At 37.4% G+C, this 27,320-nt stretch overlaps 4 protein-coding genes, 1 long non-coding RNA gene and 2 pseudogenes across 5 annotated transcripts; 4 read left to right on the forward strand and 3 right to left on the reverse strand.

The window, feature by feature from the left end:
- Positions 1-826: 826 nt before the first annotated feature.
- On the reverse strand, positions 827-6,045 carry LOC108863587 (SNARE-interacting protein KEULE). The gene is made up of 21 exons (XM_018638060.2): positions 5,782-6,045; positions 5,157-5,215; positions 4,983-5,064; positions 4,810-4,888; positions 4,665-4,715; positions 4,479-4,575; positions 4,310-4,342; positions 4,029-4,154; positions 3,763-3,954; positions 3,533-3,616; positions 3,345-3,443; positions 3,200-3,276; positions 2,881-2,977; positions 2,541-2,666; positions 2,364-2,459; positions 2,163-2,282; positions 2,017-2,091; positions 1,719-1,921; positions 1,424-1,514; positions 1,220-1,309; positions 827-1,129 (listed from the first exon to the last, which is right to left on the reverse strand). The coding sequence occupies exons 1-21, from the start codon at positions 5,852-5,854 to the stop codon at positions 1,076-1,078; spliced, it is 2,004 nt and encodes a 667-aa protein (XP_018493562.1). The 5' UTR covers positions 5,855-6,045; the 3' UTR covers positions 827-1,075.
- Positions 6,046-7,172: 1,127 nt separating this feature from the next.
- LOC108859535 (uncharacterized) lies at positions 7,173-8,180 on the reverse strand. The gene is made up of 2 exons (XM_018633440.2): positions 8,019-8,180; positions 7,173-7,927 (listed from the first exon to the last, which is right to left on the reverse strand). Exons 1-2 carry the CDS (start codon positions 8,076-8,078, stop codon positions 7,331-7,333), a joined length of 657 nt encoding a protein of 218 aa, XP_018488942.1. The 5' UTR covers positions 8,079-8,180; the 3' UTR covers positions 7,173-7,330.
- A 1,854-nt stretch (positions 8,181-10,034) lies between these two features.
- Positions 10,035-10,795, forward strand: LOC108857438 (probable calcium-binding protein CML13). Its single transcript, XM_018631426.2, has one exon. The coding sequence runs from the start codon at positions 10,157-10,159 to the stop codon at positions 10,601-10,603; it is 447 nt and encodes a 148-aa protein (XP_018486928.1). The 5' UTR covers positions 10,035-10,156; the 3' UTR covers positions 10,604-10,795.
- Positions 10,796-11,396: 601 nt separating this feature from the next.
- Positions 11,397-14,322, forward strand: LOC108860031 (disease resistance protein RFL1). The gene has a single exon (XM_018633933.2). The coding sequence runs from the start codon at positions 11,508-11,510 to the stop codon at positions 14,166-14,168; it is 2,661 nt and encodes an 886-aa protein (XP_018489435.1). The 5' UTR covers positions 11,397-11,507; the 3' UTR covers positions 14,169-14,322.
- Positions 14,323-18,090: 3,768 nt separating this feature from the next.
- Positions 18,091-21,054, forward strand: LOC108863383 (disease resistance protein RFL1-like; annotated as a pseudogene).
- A 710-nt stretch (positions 21,055-21,764) lies between these two features.
- LOC108850277 (uncharacterized) lies at positions 21,765-22,910 on the reverse strand. The gene is made up of 2 exons (XR_001949258.2): positions 22,458-22,910; positions 21,765-22,311 (listed from the first exon to the last, which is right to left on the reverse strand). It is a non-coding gene; the product is annotated as an uncharacterized LOC108850277 (long non-coding RNA).
- A 2,218-nt stretch (positions 22,911-25,128) lies between these two features.
- Positions 25,129-27,171, forward strand: LOC130495178 (uncharacterized; annotated as a pseudogene).
- The last annotated feature ends 149 nt before the right edge of the window (positions 27,172-27,320 follow it).

Below are 27,320 nucleotides of genomic sequence, written 5' to 3' on the forward strand. Positions count from 1 at the left end.
CTAACGAAAAGGAGGAAGTAGAGGAGGAACTCGATGACTCCCTCACTATGGAGATGGAAACAGCGCCCCCTTGGACACCCCGAATCCCGACATGCCAAATCGATGCTTCATGGATCGCTAATGGCAGCGTCAGTGGCTTAGGGTGAAGTTTTAAGGATCACATGGGCTCTGAATTCTTTGGATTGCGAGCATGTAGTAGGACCCTCTCAGCTTTGCATGCTGAGATGGAAGGTCTACTATGGGCAGCTTCATGTATTAGGCACATGAGGATAACCACGATGAGGTTCGAGACAGATTGTACGGACCTAGTAGATATGGTCACAAACCCGGAGGATTGGCCGGCTTTTGTGAGAGAGACCGACTTGTTTCGGAGTCTCCAGGAGGGTTTTGAGGATGTGAGAGTTTCTCATATTCCACGGGATCGGAATGAACGTGCAGACGCTTTAGCTAAGGAAGCAAGAAATAGAGGCTATACCTTTACCCACATAGATCAGACTCGGTCAGACGGAGGAGATCCTCGGAGAACCGGCTCGTCTAACCACCACTTGATCTAATAAAGATGGGCAGCCGACAAAAAAAAAAAAAAAATAGGGGGATGGAAAGAGAGGCCAGTTTTCGAGAAGAAGATAGTTCATATCTCTATGTCAAAGTGTCAGTAATAGAAAAGAAGAGGAAAGCTGAAGAATAGCTCACCAGAGACTCCATTGATCCGAAAGCTAAATACTAGTGTTTAAGTAATCTTAAAACGTCTTCTTGCTGTAGAGTGAGACGATCTTGATGTCTTGGGGCATTCTTTTAAAATGATCAGAAAATGTAGACTATGAGATAGCAAAACAAACAATATTAGGGTAATTTACACAATCAAATTTAACAAGACAATAGCCAAAGATATAGAAGTCAACGTTATGAGTTGCTTTTACATCTCAAGACGACAAACAATAAGGGTAAACTTACAGTCATGATCTCAAAATCTGATTGTTTTTTTTATCCCTTTTACATGCCTTCAACTTGGTTACAAATTAGAATGGGAGATATCAAAGAGCAAGGACAATGATTTGAACTGAGATCTGAATTCTTATATTTGGAGATCGTCTATAGATAGCTCATTTGCAGACAGAAGCTTCAGTTTCTGTGGAACACAAGAAGAGAAATTACTTTTAATTGAGAGGGTGATTTATAGAACTAAATCTCTGAATGCGAAGTATTGTGTGTGGCTAACCGTTATGAACTGCGGAGGATCATCGAGGCTTGTAGACCCGAGGATAACTTCTCTTTTGAGTTTCGTGGTTAGTTTGTGGCATACTTTTAACTGGAAAAAAACAAACAAATTGCTCAGTAAGAAGACATCATCATGCATCCTGATTCTATGGTTTGATTATAATTCCCAACAGTAAGATTGTTTTTTTCTTTAGTCTCTTCTTACCTCTGATCTTGTCGCTCCACCAACAATAAACACAAATATTCGCTGTCCCATCTTTCTGAAATCACTAGACGCATGTCTCAACACCGAATCACTGCAAGAAGAAAAAATAATTTAAGATGAAAAGGTTACTTTTCGCTTTCTGAAACACTCTGGTTTAACTGCGTTCTAAGTTTCATTTACTTTTTGCTAACACTAACTCCTGAAAAGAAGAAGCTAAGAAGTTCGAGAAAGACTAAACTTATTTCTAAGTTTCAATTTATTGAATCTATCCTTGGGTTCTTAAAAATCAGTTTACCTTGAGTATCCATCATCTGAACCTCGAGGTTTAGCCCATGTTGGTGTGCGTCTTGATCTCATGGACTGAGCAGCAGCTTGACCTTGATTACTACTTGCTGATGAAGAAAGCGAAGTTGATCCGTGGAAGCTCGGGCTTGGGTCGTTCATGCATGGGAAATCCTCTTTTGGCAATTCTCCTTTGCTAAGCTTCTCGATGAGTTCCTGCACAATTCCAACACATGAAATTTTTATGATGCTAAAAAATCTCAACTAATGCTCCATGCGAAGATCAAGGGCGGGTTGACAAAATGCACCACCTCAACCATGGGGTAAAAACGAGATAGCTGCCATGCTGCTTCCTCTTGGCGCTCTTTCCTGACAGCTCGCTTCTTCTGCAGCCATTAACAAATAACGTTAGGAAGATTCACAAGCATTAATGGAACATTCAGAGAGAAGATGTTACCTTGTGAAGATCAAACTTCAAAGTGAAACCTCCCGGAGTATTCTTTTTAGCATCAACGGCTGAACCAAGCAATCTCATATTATTCACAGCGCTCATGTCATCACATGAGAGTTTTGCCAGCTAGAAACAAAAGCAATAAAGCCTTAGATGGGGTTGATAGAAACCAAACAAAGATACAAGAAACACTAATCCCCAAGTTACCTTCATTAGATTTTGACCTTTTTCACCTTCGAACTTTTCAGGGTAAATTGTTGCGAGGATCATCAGCAGGCGTAACTTACCTTCACGACTTGCCTCCTGTACAGGATTACACATAGGTCAACAGCTGAATATTCTCATGAAATCAGTAAAAGAACCACTATTAACTAGATGCAAAACCTCTTGAGTACTCAAATATTTAATCACATCCTTCATCCCAGCATCACCAAAGACAAGGTCTTGTTCAAGTTGTCCAAGCTCCCGCAGTCCCTGCTCTCTGATAAGGTCGTTGATTTTTCTAGCAATCTGCAACGATAACAAAAGTTACATGAATTAGACGCACAAAAAGAGAAAAAATGAAAAGCCAGAGAAGCTACAAATTTGGACATATCTGCAGATAGCTCTTCAGATATGAACGCTCTAAAAGTTAGAGATACAAACTAGAGGCATACAACATTTAAAGTGGAGGTGGATGCAACAAGAAAAGACAAGGGGGCTTTGCTCATAGCTAAGTAACTACCTCCACATGGAGAGACAGCTTGTCAATTTGTTCACTGTATTGTGGCAATGCTTGAACCATCTTCTGCAAATCCCTCGTGGAAAGCTCACCTCCATCTCTAAAAACAAGAGACGAAGAAAGTTATTAGAAAAAAAAGAACAAAGAAAGTACTTCTCCAATCAAATAAAGTATTCTACGCAGATAAACGCTGAGTTATGTCAGAGTATGAACAAACTGAAAAACAAGAAGACATACAGTAAAATCTGGTTCCATCAGTTCAGGGAAAGTGTAATATACGCTCTATGAGTACGTTTAATGCAAAAGAAGATGTAATACCCACCTCTTACCATGCTGAAGCTGAGCGGCTTTGTTTTTCGATAAGAAATTGGTCATCTTGTCATGCAATCTTTCACTAGCCTGATGGAACACGCAGGTCAAAAGGATTTCTAGTATCAAAGAGAAATGTACCTAGGTATAACACTCACATCTGCTATGTGTGCATGTCGAAGCTCTAGCCAAATAGGATCGTGTTCCTCCAAGAGCACATCTTTCTTCTCTGGTTGTCCACCTGACTTGCTTGGAATCTGAAAGCTAAAAGAACATCACATGGAGTATCCAGGAAGAGAGCCACCAAAAAATCGCAATAACTTATCAAGCAAAGAGTTGACCTTACCACGTGTACATATTTGTTTCCGTCCATGTTCAGTAGATCATGGCACATAGCATCATAAGTCCACTCATGTATAATAGGGGCAATCTAGACATTCAAAACAAGCAAATGCTGCTAATCATATAACACATGATGTAGAGGAGGAAGCATGAATACCACAAGTAGATGAATGCAATCTTGATTAATAAAATAACAAATGAAAGAGCCATCCAAAGCGAAAAACGGTTCTAAACCTGGTCTATTGATCTGTCGAGGATAAGCAGCTCACACGTTTCAGTCTGTGGGAAATTTTCAATCGACTGTTTGTGTTTTGCTAGACAATTCCAGATTCCAGCTGCTAGCTTCGTGGGAATTAAATCGCGCATAGTTGTCATTGTCGATGCGTCAAGTGACTTTGCAGCCCGGTATCGTACTGTTGGAAATTCCTGTAAAATCCAAAATGGTTCAGAAGAGTCATACCCTGATACTAGTCACTAATCGTGAGGATGATGATTGGTACCCGTAGTGAAGCAAAGACGGTGGCAATTCGAGAAGCCATCACATTTAAGCACGCATCGCCTTTTCGAGAAGTTTCCTCGTCACCGAAAAGATCCTCTAGAGCTCTCTCATGATCCGTGATGAAACCCTGTATTAATTGTTGTTAATGTCATCTGCGGGACTCTTTCACATTATGATAAAACATACAACAACAACATGATGGCACAGGCTGCACAGCATTTCAGACCATATGATATAAACGCGGATAACTGCATGAAGACGAGAGATTTGGAATGATCATACCTGGCTATCGATGGCAAAAAACTCCAAGTTCATCTGCAAAAATGAAAATCAAATAATAAGTTATCTATATGGATACTTTCATAGTTATTTAACACATAAACTAAAGTAATTGAATCGAATATAAACAATCAGTATACACTAGAAAGTGTGATTTTTCTGCAATATTCACCTCTCTCAATGCTCCAATCCGAGGTAATACACTGGAATCTTTTTTTATGTGACCAACCAGCTCCTTGGAAACCGGTGAACTGAAGAAAACAAATGCCCTTCACAGATGCAGAGGAAAAAAAAATCAGTGTTTTAAAGAAAGTGTCTTCAGAATAGATCTATAACTAAAAGGGAATCATTTCCTTACTTCTTGTACAATGGTGATTTTCCAGACATGTCTGACAGGAACATGATGACGCTGATGAAAACACCATGAAAAAAATTAAATATAAGATGAAATAGTGAAAGAGTACATCTTAGAACGCAGTTAAGGAACATGAAAGATAAATTACTTCTCTTTAGTTGGCTGGATGAAGTAAATGGCATCCATTGAAGGTAGAGGCTGTCTTCGTCTAAAAATGTCTTCAACCACTAGAGAGAAATGATACATCACACCCAAATTAATTTATTTCCAAATAACGCATCATAGCGGACTAGTATTCTTACAACAATAACTCATTCTCACATGAAACTCCTTCTTGCGTGATATCAGCCATTTTGCAGGCGTATGACATTATCTTGACAGTAAGTTTGTCCATGATTAGTACCTAAAATTCAACAAGAAGAAAAAAAAAAAAAGAGAAACTCAGAGCCAATAACATGATCTGGACAACCCACGGTGAAGTACACGTAAACATACCTTCCAGGTGGATTTTGAGCTCCCTGTCTTGGCAGATCTAAGCATCTCATACAAGAGTCCTGGAAAATAACAGAAATACAACAGATAAGATAAAGTCTCACCAGGAAACAAAAATGTCATCATCACACAGACTTATGAAAGTTTCCTCTTTGAAGAGTCAGAATATAAGCATATGATTTGGTTAAAGTGTATCAGCATTTGAAGCTTCGTCAAACAAAACAACCACGCGGTTCAATTCAAAATAGATACACAATTTGCTGCCTACAACTCGTAGATCCACCACCAGCAATAATAGCGATTCATAAACCTCGTCTTAAATCTAAACTCTTTTAACATTTGAACTCACGTTTTTCTCTTCGGGCAAACCAATAATAAAACCGGCAAAAATAAAAATCTAAACTGTATCGTTAGTTCTGATGAGCGTAGAAACCAGAATCAAAATCAAAATGAAAACGATACAACTAATTTGGATACTCCATAGAAGCCGGAACCAGAAATAGATCACGTGAATCTTCCAGATATTAAATCCACAAGTCAATCCCAATCAACCAGAGTCAATACAGATTCAATAAAAATAAAAATAAAAAAACCGATATATATATATAGAGAGAGAGAGAGAACTCACGTTCGCGTGTAATCTGCCGGAAATTCTTGTAGTCGGCGGCCTGAGACGAAGAATCTGAATCGGAGTACGACATGGCTGCGATCTACAAACTTCTGACTCCGGTCAAAATCTCCGATCGACGAATCGAACAAAAAGGTCTCGACCAGAGACAATAGAGAGAGAGATTGAAGATCGCGAAACGACAAATGACGAGACGAAGACCGATGAAGAAGAGAAAGCTACTTTTTTTTTTATTTGTTTAACTAAAATTAAAATTACTTCTTCCTGTTTCGAAAACCGCGGTGGCTGGTGAAGATAAAGTCTAGACCGTGTTGACCCGAACCGACGGTTTGAATCGGTAAATTGAACTTTCGATTTGGACCGGGTCTTCTGAAGCTAACGTTTGATTGAGTTTCCAAGTTAATTGACCAACATCCGTTGTCGACCTCTTTTCTTTTTGTTTTTTTTTGTTTTCCCTCAAATGACTAATATATTGATTTAAGCAATAGGATTTTTAATCATTCCAGGCTCCAATAAACATCAGATAACTATCCAAATAAAGCTTTTAAAATTTTCTAAACCTAGTTGGGTTTAGATTAAATTAATCAATCATTCCAAGCTCCAATATTTGATTAGTTAAGTTTGGGCTTAGGCGTTCAGGTCCAGCAAAAAAAACCGAGTTATATTCTACTTTGATGGGCACAAGCAATCCCCAAGAACTATTCTTGAGCCCAATGTATGGATTATTTTAATGATCTTTTTTCTTGTACATGAGTCAATGCATATCTTCGATGGTCAGTTTTCTTAATAAATGCTCTTTCACCCAATGGATCACTTTTTGACAAGATTCAACCTCGTTCACATGACAACGCACTAGTGGAATTTTCTATCCACTCTCCTTATATTGTTTCTGATCTTTCTGCCTTTGGTTTACCTTATCACACGATACCTTATCTCTAACACAAGAAGACCATTGTGAAAGAAAGTAGAAACTTAAGCCAAGGTTCAAAAAAAAAAAAAAGAAAGTAGAAACCAAACAAATGCCCTTTCACCTTTTAAGCATCATGGTTCTTTCTTTCAGACAAGAAGTGGGCCAATAAAAGACATGAAAATTGAAAGTAATCAACCATTTGTTTTCTCCAAACAAAAAAGGAGTAATCAACCATTTGTCTCTAACTAATTTAGCTTGTTTTATGTAAATGTACTAAAGAAGATGTTGGAACCAAATTTTATAAACTTAATGGCTGAGTAAAATGTTGATTTCTTTAGTGATTTCTTAAACATTTCATAACATATATTATCGTTTCCAGCTCGCTTTTGTTTCGTTTTTCCAATCAAGATTTTCGTAGTTTCTTGACAAGAGAGAATGAACTGATGAGAGATACAAACAAAGATTTTATGGTCTTGCTCAATTGTTCAACCAATGTAACAATTTTTATATATTATTGGTTGTTGCTGAGATCTAAGACAAATATATGATACAATAGCATCTATGGAGTCTTTATGTACAAAGTGATATACAAGAATCCAAATAACACACTTCTCACAACTTTGTCTTAATGTTTACTTTCTAGATACTAAATACATGTTCTTCTCCTGATCTCTGATCAATATGTGTGATCCATCTCCTCTTACTCTTCTCACTCTTCCCCGAGTTCCTAGCCGCCACATGAGCAATCTCAATACCTCCGGTGACCGGAAGAGTCACCGTTCTAACAACTTCCCTCTCTCTTAAAGCCTTTCTCCAGCTAAAACCCGAAGAGCTTCTCGAATACCCGTTTCTACAAACCACAACCGCTCCTCTGCTTCCAAACGCAGCGTTCCTCAACGTACCCGCTGCAAACTCCTTGTTACGCCAGTCCACGACCAAGAAGTCGATCCCTTGTATCTCCTTCATCGCGTTCTCGGGCTCTTCGGCGATGATCGTCTCCGGTAAGTTCAAGGGAGATGAAGATTCTTGGATGGCTTGGAGATAAGCTGATTCCGATCTTGCGTTTTGTACGATACACATGTGTTTCGCGTTCGCGTGTTGGCTCGCGACGTTTAAGCCGATACTTGAGGCTATTGCGTCTCCGTATGACCAGGTCTCGACGATTAGCTTCGCGTTCCATCCAGCCGCCATCGCTGATATTAGCTCCGCCGCGTCAGGTGTTTCAAGATTCTCGCACTGAAGATAAGAAAACCAAAGCAGAAACGAAAGAGTTTGTTAAAAGAGCGAATCAAGAACTCAAGAATGATACATAAGACATAGAACGTACCGATTTAACGGTGTCTAAGTAAGCCTTAGATGCAGTCTCCGGAGACCAAACCAACTTCATTTCTTCTTCTTCTTTGTCTTCTTGCTCTCTTTCTTGGGATCTTCGTGTTGTTTGTGTTTAAGCCTAATGATGTTACTTTTTATAGAAGACTTTGACGACAAGGAAAGTCTCGTTTCGTCTTTTTATTGGGTGGAGATTTGGATATGGCCCATGTATTTTAGTTATTTCCGATTTAGCCCCAATACTACTGAATTAATAAAGTACGTCCAAATTTAACTGTTTACTCATCCTTAATTGAAAAACAGATAACAATAAAATCTCAAAGTGAACATAGAGGATGCATCTATGGATAGCTAAATGAGACAAATAAAGAAGTATTATCCTTAAAATTCTTTATAAGGGTGAGATGTAGAAATTGTGTAATATGTGGGGGTGATATATATTTTTTGAAAAGATGATTGTGTTTTGTTATCCCTCCTTTCTAAAGATAGGGTTGTGTTGTTCACACTATTCCAGGCGAGGATGTGTGTAAGCTTTAGAATTGGATTATAACGATATTTAAACTAATTAGTCTATGTTTAGTCCAAACCGAGTTATCTACTGTTTTTTTGTTCGTTTGTTAAATAACTAAGTTTCGAATATTTCATTTGGCTGGTATAATATTCTCCAACACTAATGCTATTATGCTAACCATACTGTTGACTTGCTATTGTAAGATTACCTAACTAAAAGCAAAATCTATTTGTTAGTTTAACGAAATTGGCATGTTTTCCCTTCTAGTATATTGTTTGTGATACCCTTAAGCAATTGTGCAGTTTAATGATACTTTAAAGTACTTTAGATAATACGTTATCAGTTAAATATCAATAGATAATGTCTCATTGATCGTTGATAAGTAGTGCTGGATACTTTTTTCCATCAAGTGATAATGGAGATTGTCAAAGATAATGCATAACAAGTGAATCACATTTCAAAGTACACTAAAGAAAGATAAAGCATAGAGAACTCAAACATGTGAGTATAATTCAAGTGGGAGGAAGGTGCCTTTTAAATCACATGATGCTATCATATGCTATATACATTGATGGTGACCAATGCATTTAATCTATTGTCTTTGTGCCCCATAGATCCATTGATGGTGACCAATGCGTTTAACCTATTGTCTTTGTGCCCCATAGATACAAATGTGTGGGACAAATATAAGCTTTTTATGATTCCTATGTCACTTTGAAAACGACTCTACAGGCTGTGGTTTAAAGAAATATTAGGTCATGTTTATTCCTTTTTACCCCCACTTTGTCAAACTTAATCATGTGTTGTATGGTGGAATTAAATATTTAAGCAATTGATTTTCCAATGCATTGTAACATTTATTTTCCATCATCCGATAACATTTAAACGAATCAAGGGAAACTTGGAAAAACACTAACGACACTTATTTTAAAACGAAAATTCTATTATAAAATGACAAATACTTCGAAACGGAAGAAATATAAAATTTGAAGTGATCTGCACTAATTTGATTTTTAGTAAGTTTTAGGTGAATTTAAGAATTAGAAAACTATAAAATTTCACTCAAATTAAACACTATAAAACATTTGAATCATTCTAGAATCTGTGACTTAAATTTTTGTATAACTTGATTTAGAAATACTTCATGAAGAGTCAAGTTTAATAACACTAAATTTCAAAATATTTATTAAAACTTACATTTGAACAATAGTAAATTTATCATTTTAATATCTTATAGTTGAATACATTCCCACTTATGTTAGGAGAAATTGCCGCGAATAAAGAGGTAAAAAAATAGCGACTAACAACAGTTTAGAGAACACGTTACAAGGATCTATCTACACTTGCCCCATCTAATCTTCAATTCGAGTTCAACATTTACATTAGATGATTTGAGAGAGATAACAAATAAAATTGGGCCAGGCTTACATAAACTAAACGGGCCTTAAATCTTTGATATGCCGTTGTATCGATACTTACTTTCGTCTAAAAAGCTGGGAAAACGCCACCACATAACAACTCCGATCTCAATTTCGCTCTACAGAAAAAATCAAAGCGTCTAGACTCTAGAGAGAGAAAATCCAGACCCGGAATCTAACCCGAAAACCCGGAAAACCGATAAAAAAATGGGCAAGGACGGTCTGAGCGACGGCCAGGTCTCGTCGATGAAGGAAGCATTCACGCTCTTCGACACCAACGGCGACGGAAAAATCGCGCCGACCGAGCTCGGGATCCTCATGCGATCGCTCGGGGGAAACCCGACCCAAGCCCAGCTGAAATCCATAACCGCCTCCGAGAACCTGACCGCCCCGTTCGATTTCGACCGGTTCCTGGATCTGATGGCGAAGCACCTGAAGACGGAGCCTTTCGATCGCCAGCTCCGCGACGCCTTCAAGGTGCTCGACAAGGAAGGCACGGGCTTCGTCGCCGTGGCGGATCTGAGGCATATCCTCACGAGCATCGGGGAGAAGCTGGAGGCTAACGAGTTCGATGAGTGGATCAAGGAGGTGGATGTGGGATCCGATGGGAAGATCCGGTATGAGGATTTCATTGCCAGGATGGTCGCCAAGTGAGAGAGAGAGGCCTTTTGTTTTAAAGTTTGAATTTTTTTTTGAAGTTTGATTTGTTTGTTGGTTCGAGCGAGTGGCCTTTGGGATTAGTACTAACTTTGTTGTTCCCTTTTTAATGGAAATGTTGTGTTGCTGTTGATTCCTACTTGTTTTAATCTCTCTGTTTTTAAGTAAAGTTTCACTCTTTATGCCCAATGTGTTCACTTTTAGCTCTTTTAATGTCAATACGTGCCTAATCTCGATTCATGTGTTGGTCTCTTGTTCCGCTTCATTCATAAGCATTTATCTTATTCAAGTCTTCTTTGTTCGTATCTGTTACCAGGACTGTTGTGTTGGTATCTTAAACGAAAAGCAATAGAATGTCCCGCCAAAAAGAGATTTAAAAAGGAAACAAGAAGAGTTTGAAAACGCAGTTTACCTGATGAACTGTGATGTTTTCTTGTCCCGTTGATTTGCTTTCTTGGTTTGGGTTTGGTTTGTATGTCTAAAGTTAAAATGGATAGGATACTTCCATGGATCTGATTGCTAGGCAGATAGATCACTGACTTCGAGTGCATTTGGGCAGGTCTTTCGTGAGTTTCACGTTGAGCTATCCACGTTTAGTGCATTTTTGGGATTTCTTATCTGTGAAGTTGCGTGGGTATATTATGTCATTTATGTGAAACGTGGAACAATAGGAAACAAGTTGCGTGGGTATAATATATGGGGTTGCTTCCAGAAACATGCAATAAAAATAAGGATCATTTCAGAAGGAGGAGACTTGGATACTTTGGTTTCTAATGGTGGATAAATAAGGGTCTCATGCGCTCATGCAAAGATCGATCTTATTCATATCTTTTCTTCCTTTCTAATATTTGCTGCTTAACTTCTTGTTTTGTTCTGTGAATCTCCTCTCCTCTGTGCAGCAATGGGAGGCTGTTTCTCTATCTCATTGTCATGTGATCAAGTGGTGACTCAAGTCTCCCAACGGCTATGCCTCAAGGAGAGTTACGTTCATAACCTCGCCGAGAATCTAGCGTCACTGGAGAAAGCCATGGGAATGCTAAAGGCGAAGAGAGATGATGTTCAAGGAAGGGTAAACAGAGAAGAGTTCACAGGGCATCGTCAAAAGCTTTCTCAAGTCAAGGTGTGGCTTACGAGTGTCCTTACCATAGAAAACCAACATAATGATCTCCTTAATACTAGTGAGCTCGAGCTTAGAAGGTTGTGTCTATGTGGTTTTTGCTCTAAAAATATGAAACTTAGCTGTCGTTATGGGAAAAAGGTTATCCTGATGTTGAGGGAGGTAGAGAGTCTTATCTCTCAAGGAGAATTTGATGTAGTGACTGACACAACTCCTATAGCTGAGGGTGAAGAGTTGCCTATCCAACCGACGATAGTTGGCCAGGAAACAATGCTGGAAACGGTGTGGAACCGTCTGATGGAGGATGAAGTCGGGATCGTGGGTCTGTATGGTATGGGTGGAGTTGGCAAAACCACCCTTCTCACGCAGATCAACAATAAGCTTTCTAAAAGAGGTGGTGGGTTTGATGTTGTGATATGGGTTGTGGTGTCTAAAAAAGCAACAGTCCATAAGATTCAAGGGAGCATCGGTGAGAAGCTAGGCCTTGTGGGGAAGGAGTGGGACGAGAAAAGCGACGTGGAGAGAGCCTGTGAGATCCACAACGTTCTCAGGGGGAAGAAGTTTGGGTTGTTTCTTGATGATATATGGGAGAAAGTGAGTTTAAGTAAGATCGGAGTCCCATATCCTAGCAGAGAAACCGGAAGCAAAGTAGCATTTACCACCCGTTCTCGAGATGTGTGTGGACGCATGGGGGTTGACGACCCGATCAAAGTCCGTTGTCTGGACACGGACAAAGCCTGGATTTTGTTCAAAAAGAAAGTCGGGGAACACACACTGGAAAGGCACCCAGGGATACCTGAGCTCGCAATGAAAGTCGCGGAGAAATGCAGAGGCCTACCGTTGGCACTTAATGTCATCGGTGAAACAATGGCGAGCAAAAGATCAGTACAAGAGTGGCGTCTAGCAGTTGATGTGTTGACTTCATCTGCCACAAAGTTTTCAGGCGTGGAAGATGAGATTCTTCCGATCTTGAAGTATAGCTACGATAGTTTGGATGGTGAGATGACCAGGTCATGTTTTCTGTATTGCTCTCTGTTTCCTGAAGATCACCTTATTGGTAAAGAGACGTTGATAGAGTACTGGATGGGTGAGGGGTTCGTTGATGAGAAGGAAGGTAGAGAGAGGGCAATGAACCAAGGTTATGAGATACTCGGGAACCTTGTCCGTGCATGTTTGTTGTTGGAAGATGACCGGTACGAATCATTCGTGAAAATGCATGATGTGGTGCGGAAGATGGCCTTGTGGATAGCTTCGGATCTAGGAAAGCATAAAGAAAGATGTATCGTACAAACTGGTGTCGGGATACGTGGAGTACCCAAAGTGAAGAACTGGAAAGATGTGAGAAGAATCTCGTTGATGGAAAATGGTATTAAAACCATATCTAAGAGCCATGAGTGTCCTCAACTTGCAACTCTCCTCCTTCGGAAAAACAAACTCATAGAGATCTCAGATGGATTCTTTCGGTCTATGCCAAAGCTACTGGTTTTGGATTTATCAGAGAATGCTCTCGGAGGATTTCGAATGGATATGTGCAATTTGGTTTCTTTGAGATATCTTAACTTGTCAGGGACATTGATAGAGGGATTACCTTGTGGTATACACATGTTGAAAATGCTAACACATCTGAATTTGGAGGGGACGAGGAGGCTTGAGAGTGTAGATGGGATATCAGGATTGTCAAGCTTGAGGACACTGAAGCTACTACGTTCCAAAGTGTGGCTAGATATGAGCCTGATGAAGGAGCTGCGGCTCTTGAAACATATAGAGTATATGAGCGTAAGTATCTCGCCAAGTATTTTGGTTGGGGAGGAATTGTTGTATGACCCCAGAATGGGAACATGCATCCAACAAGTTCGTATTGAGGAGCGTGGGGAAGAAGAGGCAGTAAAAGTATTATTTCTTCCAGCTTTGGATGGTCTCTCTGATATTTTCATAGGGGGATGTGGAATGTTGGAGGAGATAAAGATAGAGAAGACACCATGGAACAAAAGCCTGACAACTAGTCCATGCTTCTCAAACCTCACTGTTGCAAGAATTGTATCTTGTGATGGTCTAAAGGATTTGACGTGGCTGCTGTTCGCTCCAAATCTTACTGTTCTTCATGTGCTTGGTTCAGTGCAACTAGAGGATATAATAAGCAAAGAGAAAGCTGCGAGTGTTTTAGATATTGTTCCTTTCCAGAAACTAGAAGAGCTTGTTTTGGAGGAATTGCCTGAGCTTAAGAGCATATTTTGGAATGCTCTGCCTTTTCAACGTCTGAGACGTCTTTTCATAGGCAGAGGTTGTGGGAAGCTGAGAAAGATTCCTCTGAATTCTAAAAGCGTTTTTAACGTTGAAAAATTTGTCATAATATGCTATGATAGAGAGTGGTTAAAAAGAGTTGAATGGAGGGACAAAGCCACAAGACACCGTTTCTTACCTCTATGTACTATTAAGTGGAAATAATTATTTGATACTAATTATATTTTGGGAAATTGCCAAAAATAGTATTTTCCCACTAATCAATATTTGTAGGGAAAATTTCAAAACTACACTTTGTTTGGTACCACTTTTCAGTTTTACCATCACTCTAAAGATATTTTCACAAATACACTTTTCATTAATGAGCAAATTACAAAAATAACCCTCTTATAATCCTAACTTAATTTCATCTCTTTGTCTCTCAAGAGAAATCTTCGACGGCGACAGCACTGAAATGAGATCGACGACGGCGACGAGATCGATCGATGACGGCGATGATGGCGACAAGATCGAGCGAGTGGAACTAGATCGAGTGTATCCTATCTCAGAAGCAAACGAGATCGAGCGACTACCGCGACGAGATCGAACGACAGAAACGAGATCGAGTGTATCCTCTTTCACGAAGCAGACGAGATCGAAACTCAAAACCTCAAAATGTTGAATCCTCAGCAAGAATCACAACTTGTAAGTATTTCTCTCGGATTTTGTTGTCTTGATCTAAGAGAAAGTGTTATCTGTTAATAGTCGGATCTAAGAGAAAGAGTATTGATAGTGAACATTGAGTTTTTGAAAATTTATAACCCTTTGTAAATCTAAGTTATTTAGTAATGTAATTGACATGTTCAGTTCCCGACACTCATGGAAGAAGTGTGTGTTCAAGCTTAAATAAGAGCCACAACCCTGCCAACACACATTTTCTTCGATCTACAATGGTAATCACCATATTCATCATTGGTTCTTACTTTTTTCTTAAGTCTTATTAACCAATCACTCTAATGTTTTTTTGTTTCTTTTTAGACTGCAGAGTTTCTTCCCTTTAGCAGTGTTAAAATGTATGCTACAACGAAAGTGAAGGTTCCACCTCAGCTACAGAAAACAGTGTGTTAAATAACTCAGTTTCTGTTGCTCTTTCTTGCATTTTTGTTTCATATGTCAGTTGTTTCCTATGATTTGATGAGTTTTTTTAAGAACTGCAAGTGAGTTACAAGTTTGTTGCTTTTGCAGGTGCTTGTATGTGTTATTTGAGTCTTTGAGAAGTCTCTATTCCACACAGGAGCTTGATGGCGTCTCTGTGGCCGAAATAAATCTCCTTCAAAGGATATAATCCAACATGTCCTCTGATTTTTGTTTATTTTGCTGAGTCAGTATCTCTGTATAATTTGTATCTTCTAGTTTATGTTGCAGCTAAAGGGTGAATATTGTGTGATTAGGTTCTAGATAATTTTGTAAATAATTTATAAAAACTTATAAAAATTGTAAAGTCTATAAGCAATTTATAAATGTTTATGAAAACGGTAAAGTTAATAAAACAGTTATAAGGTCTACATAGGTTTACGAATCAATTAGAAAATCTCTAAATCATTCATAAGAATCTATAACCATTTTGAAAGGCTTATGAAACAATTTATAAGAGTTTGAAACATAATTTATAAGGGTTTACAAGAATATAAATAATCAATAAGATTTAATACATCTTTTTGTAATGTTTATGAAAAACAGTTTATAAAGTTTGTAAATCATTTATAATTGTTTATAAATTATTTGTAAGGGTATATAAACCATTTATAAATGCTTATAAAGAAGTTTATAAAGTCTATAAACCGTTTATAAATGTTTATAAGTTAGTGTAATCAACAATATCAGGCTCAAACCCAGCTTCATTCATCTGAACCAAAACATGCTTAGCTTCCATCATCTTCCCTTCTCTACACCAACCATACAACAATGAAGAAAAATACCTACGATCCGTTGGAAAAAACTGTAACCTCATATCCTCGAAAATCTTTGCAGCATCCTTAATGCAACCGTTCTTACACAAGGCATCGAGCAAACATGCGAACACATACTCGTCCGGTTCAGGCATTTCGTCGAGCAGCTCGACAGCTTTCTTCACCATTTCGAACCCTCAAATCTCCTCGCGAGAACAACGAAGAGCTTCGGCTCGATTAGGTGAGGATTCTCCTTCCTCATCTCCTCGATTAGACTCCAAACGGCTCCGAACCGCCGCATCTTATAAAGGATTATAAAACAATTTATAATAAAATTATTTGTAAAAGTCTATAAACCATTTATAAAGGCATATAAAACAAGCTATAAAATCTATAAACTATTTATAAATGTTTATAAGAGAGTTATGAAAGTTATAAGTAATTTATAAGGGGTATGTATACTATTAATAAGGGTTTATAAAAATGTTATAAAAGCTTATATTCAATTTATAAGGGGTGATATAAGAGTTGTATAGTCTATAACCATTTAGAAAACCTTATAAAACAATTTATAAGTGTTTGTATAATAATTTATAAGAGTTTGTAAGGGTATGTAAATAATTCATAAGAGTTTATAAAACTAATTTATAAAGTTTATACACCATTATAAAGGATTATAAAAAAAAATTATAAGGGTATGTAAAATTGTTTGCAAGAGTCTATAAACCATTTATAAATGCATATAAAAGAAGTTATAAAATCTATAAAAAATTTAGAAATCATATAAACCTTTATTAATAGTTTATATATATTCCTATAAATGATTTATAAACTTTTATGAAATTACTTATAAGAATATACCAAATATTCAGGGTTTGATTCGAGCGGACCTTTCTGCAAATCTAATAGTTAAGGGGTCAGATCGTAAATATTCAAAAGAAGGAGGACCAGATGTGCAAAACATCTCAAATCCACCATTATTGCTTCGTGATTTCTCCGTTACGAGAAGACTGCAACTCCTGACGACGGTGGAGCACGAGATCGACCCAGAACATGACTAAGCTGAGCACGACGAATAAGACAGAGCTGAGTGTAAGGCGGATCGAGCAAAGGAGAGATACATCCAAGCTTGACGACGGTTCCGGAGTTTCCATGGTGGACTCACGGCGAGGATTTCAGCAGAGGCAACGACTCCAGAGCTTCTAGACAGGCTACCACGACTCGAGTTGGGGTCACAGCGGCGATACCTGACAGCGAGTGAGGATTGTGAGCGTTTCGAGCTCCGATTCGTTTTGAGCTCTGACGCGTTTCGAGCTCCCGGAGCCGCTCGCTGGATCTTCACCGCTAGATTTTCACCAGACGAGCATGGCGATGCAGTTGATGAGAAACAGCTATGGCGAAGTAAATTGGGCGGCGACGGACTCGAATCGGACTCGTGAAATGTAGGAGAAATAAGATATTAGTTTTATGCTTAATTAGTTAGGGGTATAAAAGTACTTTATCAATTAAAAATTTAGTGGTAAAGTTGATTAGTGTAGAAATGAAAAGTGGTATCATGAAAGTGGTATATTTGGCAATTTCTCATATTTATAATATGATTATACATGTATATTCTGATTAAATATCTAACTTAGATATAAATCACTAGAGTTTTAGTCAAACATAGTGCGCACTAGAAAATGTATGAATTAGTTGTTAAAAAAAAAAGATGAAGATAAAGGCTAAACCAGATTTTTGTCAGAAAATAGCATCGCAAAGATAAAAATGAGCAAAAGAAGTTTTATTTAATGGTAAATATGTATTTATAATTTTTGGGTTAATTAATCTAAGATTTAGGGTTTAGATTAAGGTATGGGATTTTAAAAATGTGTTCAAAATTTTATAAATAAAAAATAAATATTAAAATTTTCAAAACAAAAATATGTAATTTTGATCATTTTATTTTTTTAGTGCTATTTTGTGACAAAAAATTAAAAATTATTATTTAAAAGAATTGCGCATTACTTAATTTAGTTTTTTTTTCTTAAAAAAATTGTATTATATCATCAATCTTCCATTGGTTCTGACATTTATAAGTGGGTTGTTGTTTCCTTTGATAAAAAAAAAGTGGGTTGTTTCCATAATATGCAAGAAAGTGGTCAACATTGTAGGCTAGCACCTTTGGACTTTTGCAATAATGCTCTTTGCTTTTTCGAAGGCAGCATTATTCAAAAACCTTATCGTCTCCTTCCTTCCCTTTTAATAATTGCTTAGCTTTTGTCTCTCGCTCTCTTTCTTTCTCTCTGGCCTGCAGCAATGGGAGGCTGTTTCTCTGTTTCAGTGTCTTGTGATCAAGTGGTGAATCAAGTCTCCCAATATCTATGCCTCAAGGGAAGTTATATCCACAACCTCCCCGTGAACCTAGCGACTCTCCGGAACGCCATGGGAGTGCTCAAGGCGAAGAGAGATGATGTTCAAGGGCGGGTAGACAGAGAAGAGTTTACTGGACATCGTCGAAGGCTTGCTCAAGTCCAGGTATGGCTTGATAGTATCCTCACAATGGAAAACCAATATAATGAGCTTGTTAATACTAGTGACGTTGAGCTTCAAAGGTTGTGTCTCTGTCGAATTTGCTCAAAAAATTTGAAAAAGAGTCATGTTTATGGGAAAAGGGTTATCCTGATGTTGGGGGAAGTTGAAAGGCATAGTTCTCGGGAAGAATTTGCTGTGGTGACTGAGGCAACTCCGATAGCTGAGGGTGAAGAGTTGCCTATTCAACTGCCGATAGTTGGTCAGGAAACAATGTTGGAAATGGTATGGAACCGTCTGATGGAAGATGAAGTTTGGATTGTGGGTCTGTATGGTATGGGTGGAGTTGGCAAAACCACGCTTCTCGCGCAGATCAACAATAGGTTTTCTAACCAAGGTGGTGGGTTCGATGTTGTGATATGGGTTGTGGTGTCTAAAAATGCAACAGTCCATAAGATTCAAAAGTAGCATCGGTGAAAAGCTAGGGCTCGAGGGGAAAGAGTGGGACGAGAAAACCGACGTGCAGAGAGCCCACGAAATCCACAACATTCTCAGGAGGAAGAAGTTTGTGTTGTTTATGGATGATATATGGGAGAAAGCGAGTTTAGATGTGATTGGAGTCCCGTATCCGAGCATGGTAAATGGAAGCAAAGTAGTGTTTACCACCCGCTCTCGAGATGTGTGTGGGCGCATGGGAGTTGATGACCCGATTGAAGTCTGTTGTCTGGGAAAGGCCAAAGCGTGGGATTTGTTCAAAAAGAAAGTCGGGGAACACACACTGGGGATGCACCCAGACATTCCCGAGCTCGCAAGGAAAGTCGCAGAGAAATGTCGTGGCCTACCGTTGGCACTTAATGTTATCGGTGAAACTATGGCGAGCAAAACCTCAGTACAAGAGTGGGGTCGAGCAATTTATGTTTTGACTAAATATGCGGCAGAATTTTTAGGCGTGGAAGATAAGATTCTTCCGATATTGAAGTATAGCTGCGATAGTTTGGATGGTGAGATGACCAAGTCATGTTTTCTATATTGCTCTCTGTTTCCTGAAGATGATACTATTGACAAAGAGGGATTGATAGAGTACTGGATAGGAGAGGGTTCATTGACGAGAAGGATGGTAGAGAGAGGGCAATGAACCAAGGTTATGAGATACTCGGGAACCTTGTCCGTGCATGTTTGTTGTTGGAAGATGACCGGTATGAATCATATGTCAAAATGCATGATGTGGTGCGGGAGATGGCCATGTGGATAGCTTCGGATCTAGGAAAATATAAAGAAAGATGTATCGTACAAGCGGTGTAGGGTTATGTGAAATACCCAAAGTGGAGAACTGGAAAGATGTGAGAAGAATTTCGTTGATGAGAAATGATATTGAAACCATATCTGAGATCCCTGACTGTCCTGAACTTACAACTCTTATCCTTCGACAAATAAATCCGGAGAAGATCCCAGATGGATTCTTTTAAGTCTATGGCAAAGCTACTGGTTTTGGATTTATCAATTAATCTCCTCGGAGGATCTCGAATGGATATGCACAGTTTGGTTTCCTTGAGATATCTTAACTTGTCACAGACAAAGATATCAGAATTGCCTTTTGGTTTAGACCAGTTGAAAATGCTAATACATCTGGATTTGGAGAGGACAGAGTGCCTTGAGAGTTTAGAAGGGATATCAGGATTGTCAAGCCTGAGGACACTGAAACTACTAGGATCCAAAGTGTGGCTGGATATGAGCCTAATGAAGGAGCTGCAGCTCTTAAAACATATAGAGTATATAACCGTAAGTGTATCATTAAGTACTTTGGTTGGGGAGAAATTGTTGTGTGACCCCAGAATGAGAAGATGCATCCAGCAAGTTCGTATTGAAGGAGGTCGGGAAGAAGAGTCAGTAAAAAAAGTATTAGTTTTGCCAGCTTTGGAGGGTCTCGGTCACATCTCCATAGAAGATTGTGGAATGTTGGAGGAGATAAAGATAGAGAAGACACCATTGAACAAAAGCCTGACAACAAGTCCATGCTTCTCAAACCTCACTTATGCAAGAATATCAGATTGTGGAGGTCTAAAGGATTTGACGTGGCTGCTGTTCGCTCCAAACCTTACTGTTCTTCTTGTGAAAGATTTAGGGCAACTAGAGGATATAATAAGCAAAGAGAAAGCTGAGAGTGCTTTAGGGAATAATAATATTATCCCTTTCGAGAAACTAGAACACCTTGGCTTGGTCATGTTGCCTGAGCTTAAGAGCATATACTGGAATGCTCTGCCTTTTCAACGTCTGAGATGTCTCTTCACACCCAGCGGTTGTCCGAAGCTGAGAAAGCTTCCTCTGAATTCTAAAAGCGTCTTTAACGTTGAAAAATTTGGCATAGAGTGCTACGATAAAGTGTGGTTAGAAAGAGTTGAGTGGGAGGACGAAGCCACACGACTCCGTTTCTTACCTTCATGGCAGACTTGACGACCCCACCCCATGATCTTATAAACTATTAATTGTTCTGTTTCTTCTACCACTGTTTCGCTTAAGCTGATGATTCTGTCTTCTACATTTCATGGTGTCTTCTCGTTTGTCCTAAAATAAATAATCATTTATTCCACGCTTTTAACAAAAACACGTTGTCATAAATTTGTCCCAAGCAATAATACTATGATTGCTAAGGTGTTCACGTCTCTGTTACTATGGTTTCTGGATTCGTGTTTGGTTTGTGAGTCCAGGGTTTGTAGCTATGTTCTCATCTCATAAAGTTGTCAGGTACGGTTGAGTAGAACGAAACAAACAGGTATATTACATATATGTTGGCACATGTAGGAGAACATATAAATGCATCCAAGAGAACCCAGGTTAGCCTGATCAAAGATATTTAAGCAAAGAGACTTCTTATTTCTCTCTGATGCTTTGAATTAAGACAAATCATTTTGATTGATTGAAAACTGAATTGAAGTCTCGTGGATGAAGTGGCTTAGACAGAATAGTTTCGCAGATATGTTGCTTGAGCAGAGCTTGTTTGTCAACACTCGCATGCATGGCTTATAATTATTCTACGTACTTGTCTTTGATTTGTTAGTCTCTCCACCAATAAATGTTAGTGGTCACTCTTACGGCTTTAGTCGTTGATTCCTCATCTTCCTTGTAACTTCCCAATCTGTGGTTTATCCAAGTCTTCAATGTGAATAATATTTTACTGAGTTATAATCTGTGTAATATTTTAAGTAGACCTAAGAGCATCTTTATCCCTAGAGTCCATTAATGTCTCTTAATCACTTGTTTAATAATAAATTTGTGTTAAGAATTTTAGCTAAGAGACACTTAAATTTGTATCCTCCATTGCAAGTTTCTTAAGTAAAGGTTTTTAAAAAAAATGAAAGAACTTGAGAAGAAACATTTGATCTTGTGAATACATTTTCATTATCCATATCATTTATACAAGTTTCTGGTAATACAACATTTTATAATGGACGTTGATGCTGCACTAGGTTAGAACTTGACGATTGACATTTCAACACAAGTTTCTAATCTTTCCATATAACAAAGAACAAGAAAACAAGGAAATGAAAATTTTTTGGAAGCATAGAACCTAAAAACAAAGAAATGAAAACTTGTGGAAGCAGAGAACCTAAAAATTGATGGTTTCTCTTGCTCTCAGACTATGATCAATACTCAAACCCTGCTACAAAGGCTGATGTCTCTAACTCAACGTACAAAGGCTATACATATCACCTAACTTAAAAGTTCTGCGATTCACCAAAGAAATTTCTTCATCCCAAGGCCATTGCAAGTAAAAGTTTTGAGATTGAGATTGAGATTGAGATTGATTACATCTATTTTCCCAATATGAGTCTTGTTTTGCAGGTAGATCGGGGCATTGAAATTCCCAATCTGAGTCTTGTTTTGCAGGTGAATCTACCAAAAGGGCTAAGAGACTGATTCTTCAAAACAAGAAACTCTAATAAGCAGGAAACAGTTCATTCACATCCAAAGCTGAGAACTTTGTTTAATAAAGTTTTGAGCTTTGATAACATGAGCAGAGCAACAATAAGAATCAACTAAGAGAGAAAAGAAAACGAACCAATGATTTCGCTTGGAGGTACTTCGTCACAATATCCACCCACCTACTCCGCGTCCGTCACCACCAAGCTGCAACCCCACGAAATTCTCAAAGTCCTTGTCTTTCTTCTGGTCTCGATACTCATTAGCTTCAGATTCATCAAAGCCACGATCTTTATTCTTTAGTTTGTTGTAAGAAACAACGCCGGAGCATATGATCTGAGGAAGGAGAGGTCCGTTATAGGCTATAGGGAGAGAGATGGCGAGGAAGATATACAGACGAAGAGAGGAAAGACTTCTGTTTTTTCTTTCATAGCGACACCTGTCCTCTAAGACACAGCTCTTCCAACTCTTAAGTAAGAGGCACCTCTTGTGGTAATTCCATTTTTTCTTTTTCTTTAAATCACAATTACACTAAGAGTTCTTCTAAGATACAGCGTTAATGCTGCTCTTAGAAGAGGAACGGAGGATTGTCTGGTAGGTTTCATTTTGTCTAAACAGTCTCGTGCATGTCCTTCTCTCGCTCTCTTATTTCTTCTTTTTTTTCTCTCTTCTTTTTATCCCTATTTAATTTTTTTTCTTTCTTAAATCCTGTTACATATGTCTTATATTATGTACATAAATAACTTGTCACAAATATATGAATAATACCGAGTTTGGGTTCTTTGTTTATATATGTATAATAACTACTGTACCAAATTAATTGCATATATATATAAGTTCATAGATCAAGATTTATATAATTGTCATCGCATATTTTAATTGATAATATATTAGAGGAATTTGTAAACAATGATTATGTTTAATAAAGCATATTGGTCGGGGGAAAAACGCGAAATTATCTGTTACGAATTTCATTCAGTGAAAATTTAGATATGTTGTCTAACAAATCGTGTGTGCTTATGTTCATTCAGTCTTATTATGGCTTTAATTAATACTGTATTGATTTTTTTTTTCTAAACATACACGAGTGGTAATACAACTATTCTCTTAACAAAAATCAAGCTTCAGAATATTGAAGTCGTGTTTCTTGTAGACATTTTTTTTGTAACTGAGGCTATGTTTCTTGTAGACATTTTACCCTTGTTCACGCGTTGAACACTTTAAGCACAAAATAAGAATCTTCATGTGTTATCAAGACTTGTCAAGCGAGATGTACTCGTACATACTGCACATGCTTAAGCTCGAATAATTTTAGGGTATTCTAAAACCCTATTATGAAGACCATCCACATCTAAGAAATCTCAATAACCTCTATAGGATTTACTATCACTTTTAAGTGATTTTTGAGACGAGACTTCAATTCAATACTTAACCAAGAGATCGAAAATTTTAAGCTATTTGAAGGCTGCACCATCTTATTTGCTTTTGCTATATTTTGTAAGGATGATATTGACTTTGAAAGTGATAAAAACTAGTCATGTTGTCATTGATGCTTCTTTTCTGAAGTTTTGTATTTTTAACTTCTCCACCTAAGTGGAGAGATGGTAAACATGCAATTTTTTTTCTCTTTTACCTATAGGAACTCATGTGAATAAGTGTTGGTATTTAGTTATTTTTCGTCTCTGATGACATATTCTCCTCTATTAGACTATTACATTACTGGTGCATCTTTGTTACTTACTTGAATTATTTTGGATGCTGGTCACTGGTTTCTATGTCTTCAACAATTTTTAAGAGTTGATCACTATTCACCTTTCGGCCATAGATTGAAAATAAATAAACAAATTGTGATCCAAATTGAAACACTCGGCCCCATTGATGTAAAGCAAAACATACTTCATAAGAAATGAGCTATTTAATACACCTATAAAAATATATTTTCATAACTTTTTTTGTCAACTTGTTATATATTTCATAACTTCATATATAAGAGTGGAAATGTCAATAGTTTAAATAAGGTTTCATTGATATTTTACACCAAAAATGTAGTTTTTGAGTTTAAAAAAATAAATTATGCAAACTAATTTACAAGAGATTTTTGTCATGGTACAAATATGTTGTCAGAAATGGATATAGTGATTCAGAATTATGCCGTCAAACGTGAATTTTTATAAAACATGTAGAATGTCGACTATTGAATGGTTTTTATAATATTTTCTAATCGGTAACTTTTTGACAAAATCGTACTTCAAGTCTTATTTTTATTAGTCTTTGAAAAATAGTTTTCCAGACACTTTAATTAACTTTTGTGATTATCATTTTACTCCTTATAATTTTATATCTTATATATATAATACATGACAAATTAATAATATTAAAACAATATTACAAAAAAATTGAGATATCTTTCTCAAACTTACATATAATCAATTTTTAAAAATAGTTTTGGATTTTTTTTTACCAATAACATTTGGCTTTGTCTATCTGCATAACAGATAAAATCTTATTAAATACATAAATAATTTTTTTAATATAAATACTTTATGATTCTATATAAGGAAATATAAAATTTAAGTCTCAAAAAGGTGCATTAGACAGACTAGAAAAATAAAAATAATAATAAATAATAAGAAATCTTCAACACAATTTAAAGAATACGGATAGTCATGAATTTTATAACACATGGTAATAGAGTGAGACTTGAATTAACAAGGTAAGTAGAATTGTCAGAGTGAGACTTGAATTAATAAGGTAAGTAGAATTGTAAGTCGATGCCAAAAAGATAAAGCGATGTTCAAACTTAAAATATCTAACCATAATCTGTTTACTTTTTCTTTGGTCTTACTTTCCAAGCGTCTCAAGAAAAAAAAAAGGGAAGGATGTGGGTTGAGATCATCTGTGGTCTAATCTACAAATTCGTCCGCCGTCTCTTCCACGACGACGAGCTTTCCGATGACGAAACCTCCGGTTCCACTGCTATCTTCTCCGTCGGTCACAGGTAAAACCCTCTCTTTTACCCACTTTGCTGATTTCACTGATTGATTATATTTGGTTACAACAAGTGCAGAGTTGAGAAGGTTTATGGTGGAAAAGCTTATGTAGGGCTTCGTATTCCAGATGCTGACACTTCTTCTAGACAGGACATTGATCTTGTCCTCCTCACTAAAGGGTAACTTCTTCTTCTCTCTCTCTCTCTCTTTTTTTCTCTGTGTTGACTTGAGAAAAATCATATTTTTGGCTTTTAGACAAGTTGTGGTGATCAATGTCAAGGATCTATCTGGGGTTGTTATGGTAACCAGCGATGGAAGCTGGTTTGTCAATCTGGAAAGCATCAGACTTACCCTGATCCTGTACGTTCTTTCTTTCCCAAAGTAAAACACTTTGTTTCTCGCTTTGTTTATTATTATTATCAAACTAGTTTAGGGCCTGCACTGCTGCCCAAATCTACTCAAACCTAACTCTATTCCATTTCTCTAAAACAGAGATTGCTAATCCTCTGTTTTCTACTCTATAACTAGAGATTGCTATTTTAGAGGAATATATTTTAGTAAACAAAATAAATACAATGGTCTTACACATTTCTAGACACTAGACAATGTATGATTGAAGAGTGAATACAAGATTATATGTTTTATTCATTGAAATCTTTTTTTTTTTTTTAATTTTCTTGACAGAGCAAAGCTGACCTGCTTCATCCATCTATGCAACTCTGTTTCTGACTAATAGATTTATGTTTTTTTTTTGTTTACTCAGCTGGTTGAGGTGAAAAAACAAGCTTCGGTTCTTGAATCATATCTTGAACAAAGGGGGCTTACTCTACTAGAAGGAAATCTGTCTTGCAAAGTTGTAATTCCCAATCCCAACTTTCGGTATGTAATTATTTTATATTTGCGACCGTCTGTGTATTTACATGTTTACATCAATACTAGTTACAGACCCCTTTTGAAGTGTGTGGGCGTGACCCACTATTTTACCCCATAAAATGTTTTCTAGTGGTGTACTTGTGTTAATTTTTCAGTACAATGCATGCGTTTCCGAGTGAGGTAATTACCTACGAAGAGTGGAAACATATGAAACCAGTATCAAGGAACATTCTTTCTGGTTGGGTGAAAGGCGCATTGTGCACGGGCAAAGAGATGCATGAATCTTCGCATCGAAAACTCAACTTCATCCTTGGCACTGCACCAATGTGGGATAGGTCTGAAATAGCGAGAGAGATTTTCTTTTCCTGAATATATGAATGCCGTTCAGAGAGTTTAAAAGGTTTGATTGTGATGCAGGGTGGAGCTTAAAAGTAGCAAGATTGTGTTTGGAGAGTTCCTTGAGTTCAAAGGAAAGCGGGAAGATACTTTGGCTTTGAAACAAATCAAGAGATCAAAAGTTGACCGTATCTCTATTCAGCATACAAGCATGTTTGGATTCGGTAATTCTCTACAAATTTCATTATCTTCTTCAATTTGTTTCTTTGTTTTTTACGTTTTTTAAAATTTGGATTTAAATGAAACACAAAAAATGCAAACAGCTGATGTTGATTTTGACTAATGAAGATATATTTATTTTAACCGTGTTTGCAGCACCGTCGAGGCTGCAGGTTGTTTACTCCTATAGAGACTACAGAAGTGAAGGGAGATCAGGATCAGAGTCGAAGGAAGTGACTGTAAGGTCGTGCACCGAGGTTGTGTTCCAGCCACGAGACTCCACGAAGATTAAGAAATTTCAGCTCTCGTCCCTCCGCTCCATTTCACTAAGTGCCTAACTGTTCCATTTAAAAAAACAGCAGAGAAAAGCTGTTTACTATGTATATATAAATTACATATGAATTCAGTTTTATTATTAAGCGATATAACAACCTCTGTGCGATAGAAAGGAAAGGATATTTTCTGGTTAATTGTCTTTACTTAACGCTTTAGGCAATTTCAATTAGTTATTTAAACCCTTCATTAGAAAAATTATCACGATTGAGAGAAGATTGTTCCAATCATTTGTGAAGATCAAAAGTACT

Source organism: Raphanus sativus, chromosome 5 (assembly GCF_000801105.2).
Source record: "Raphanus sativus cultivar WK10039 chromosome 5, ASM80110v3, whole genome shotgun sequence".
Classification (NCBI taxonomy): domain Eukaryota; kingdom Viridiplantae; phylum Streptophyta; class Magnoliopsida; order Brassicales; family Brassicaceae; genus Raphanus; species Raphanus sativus.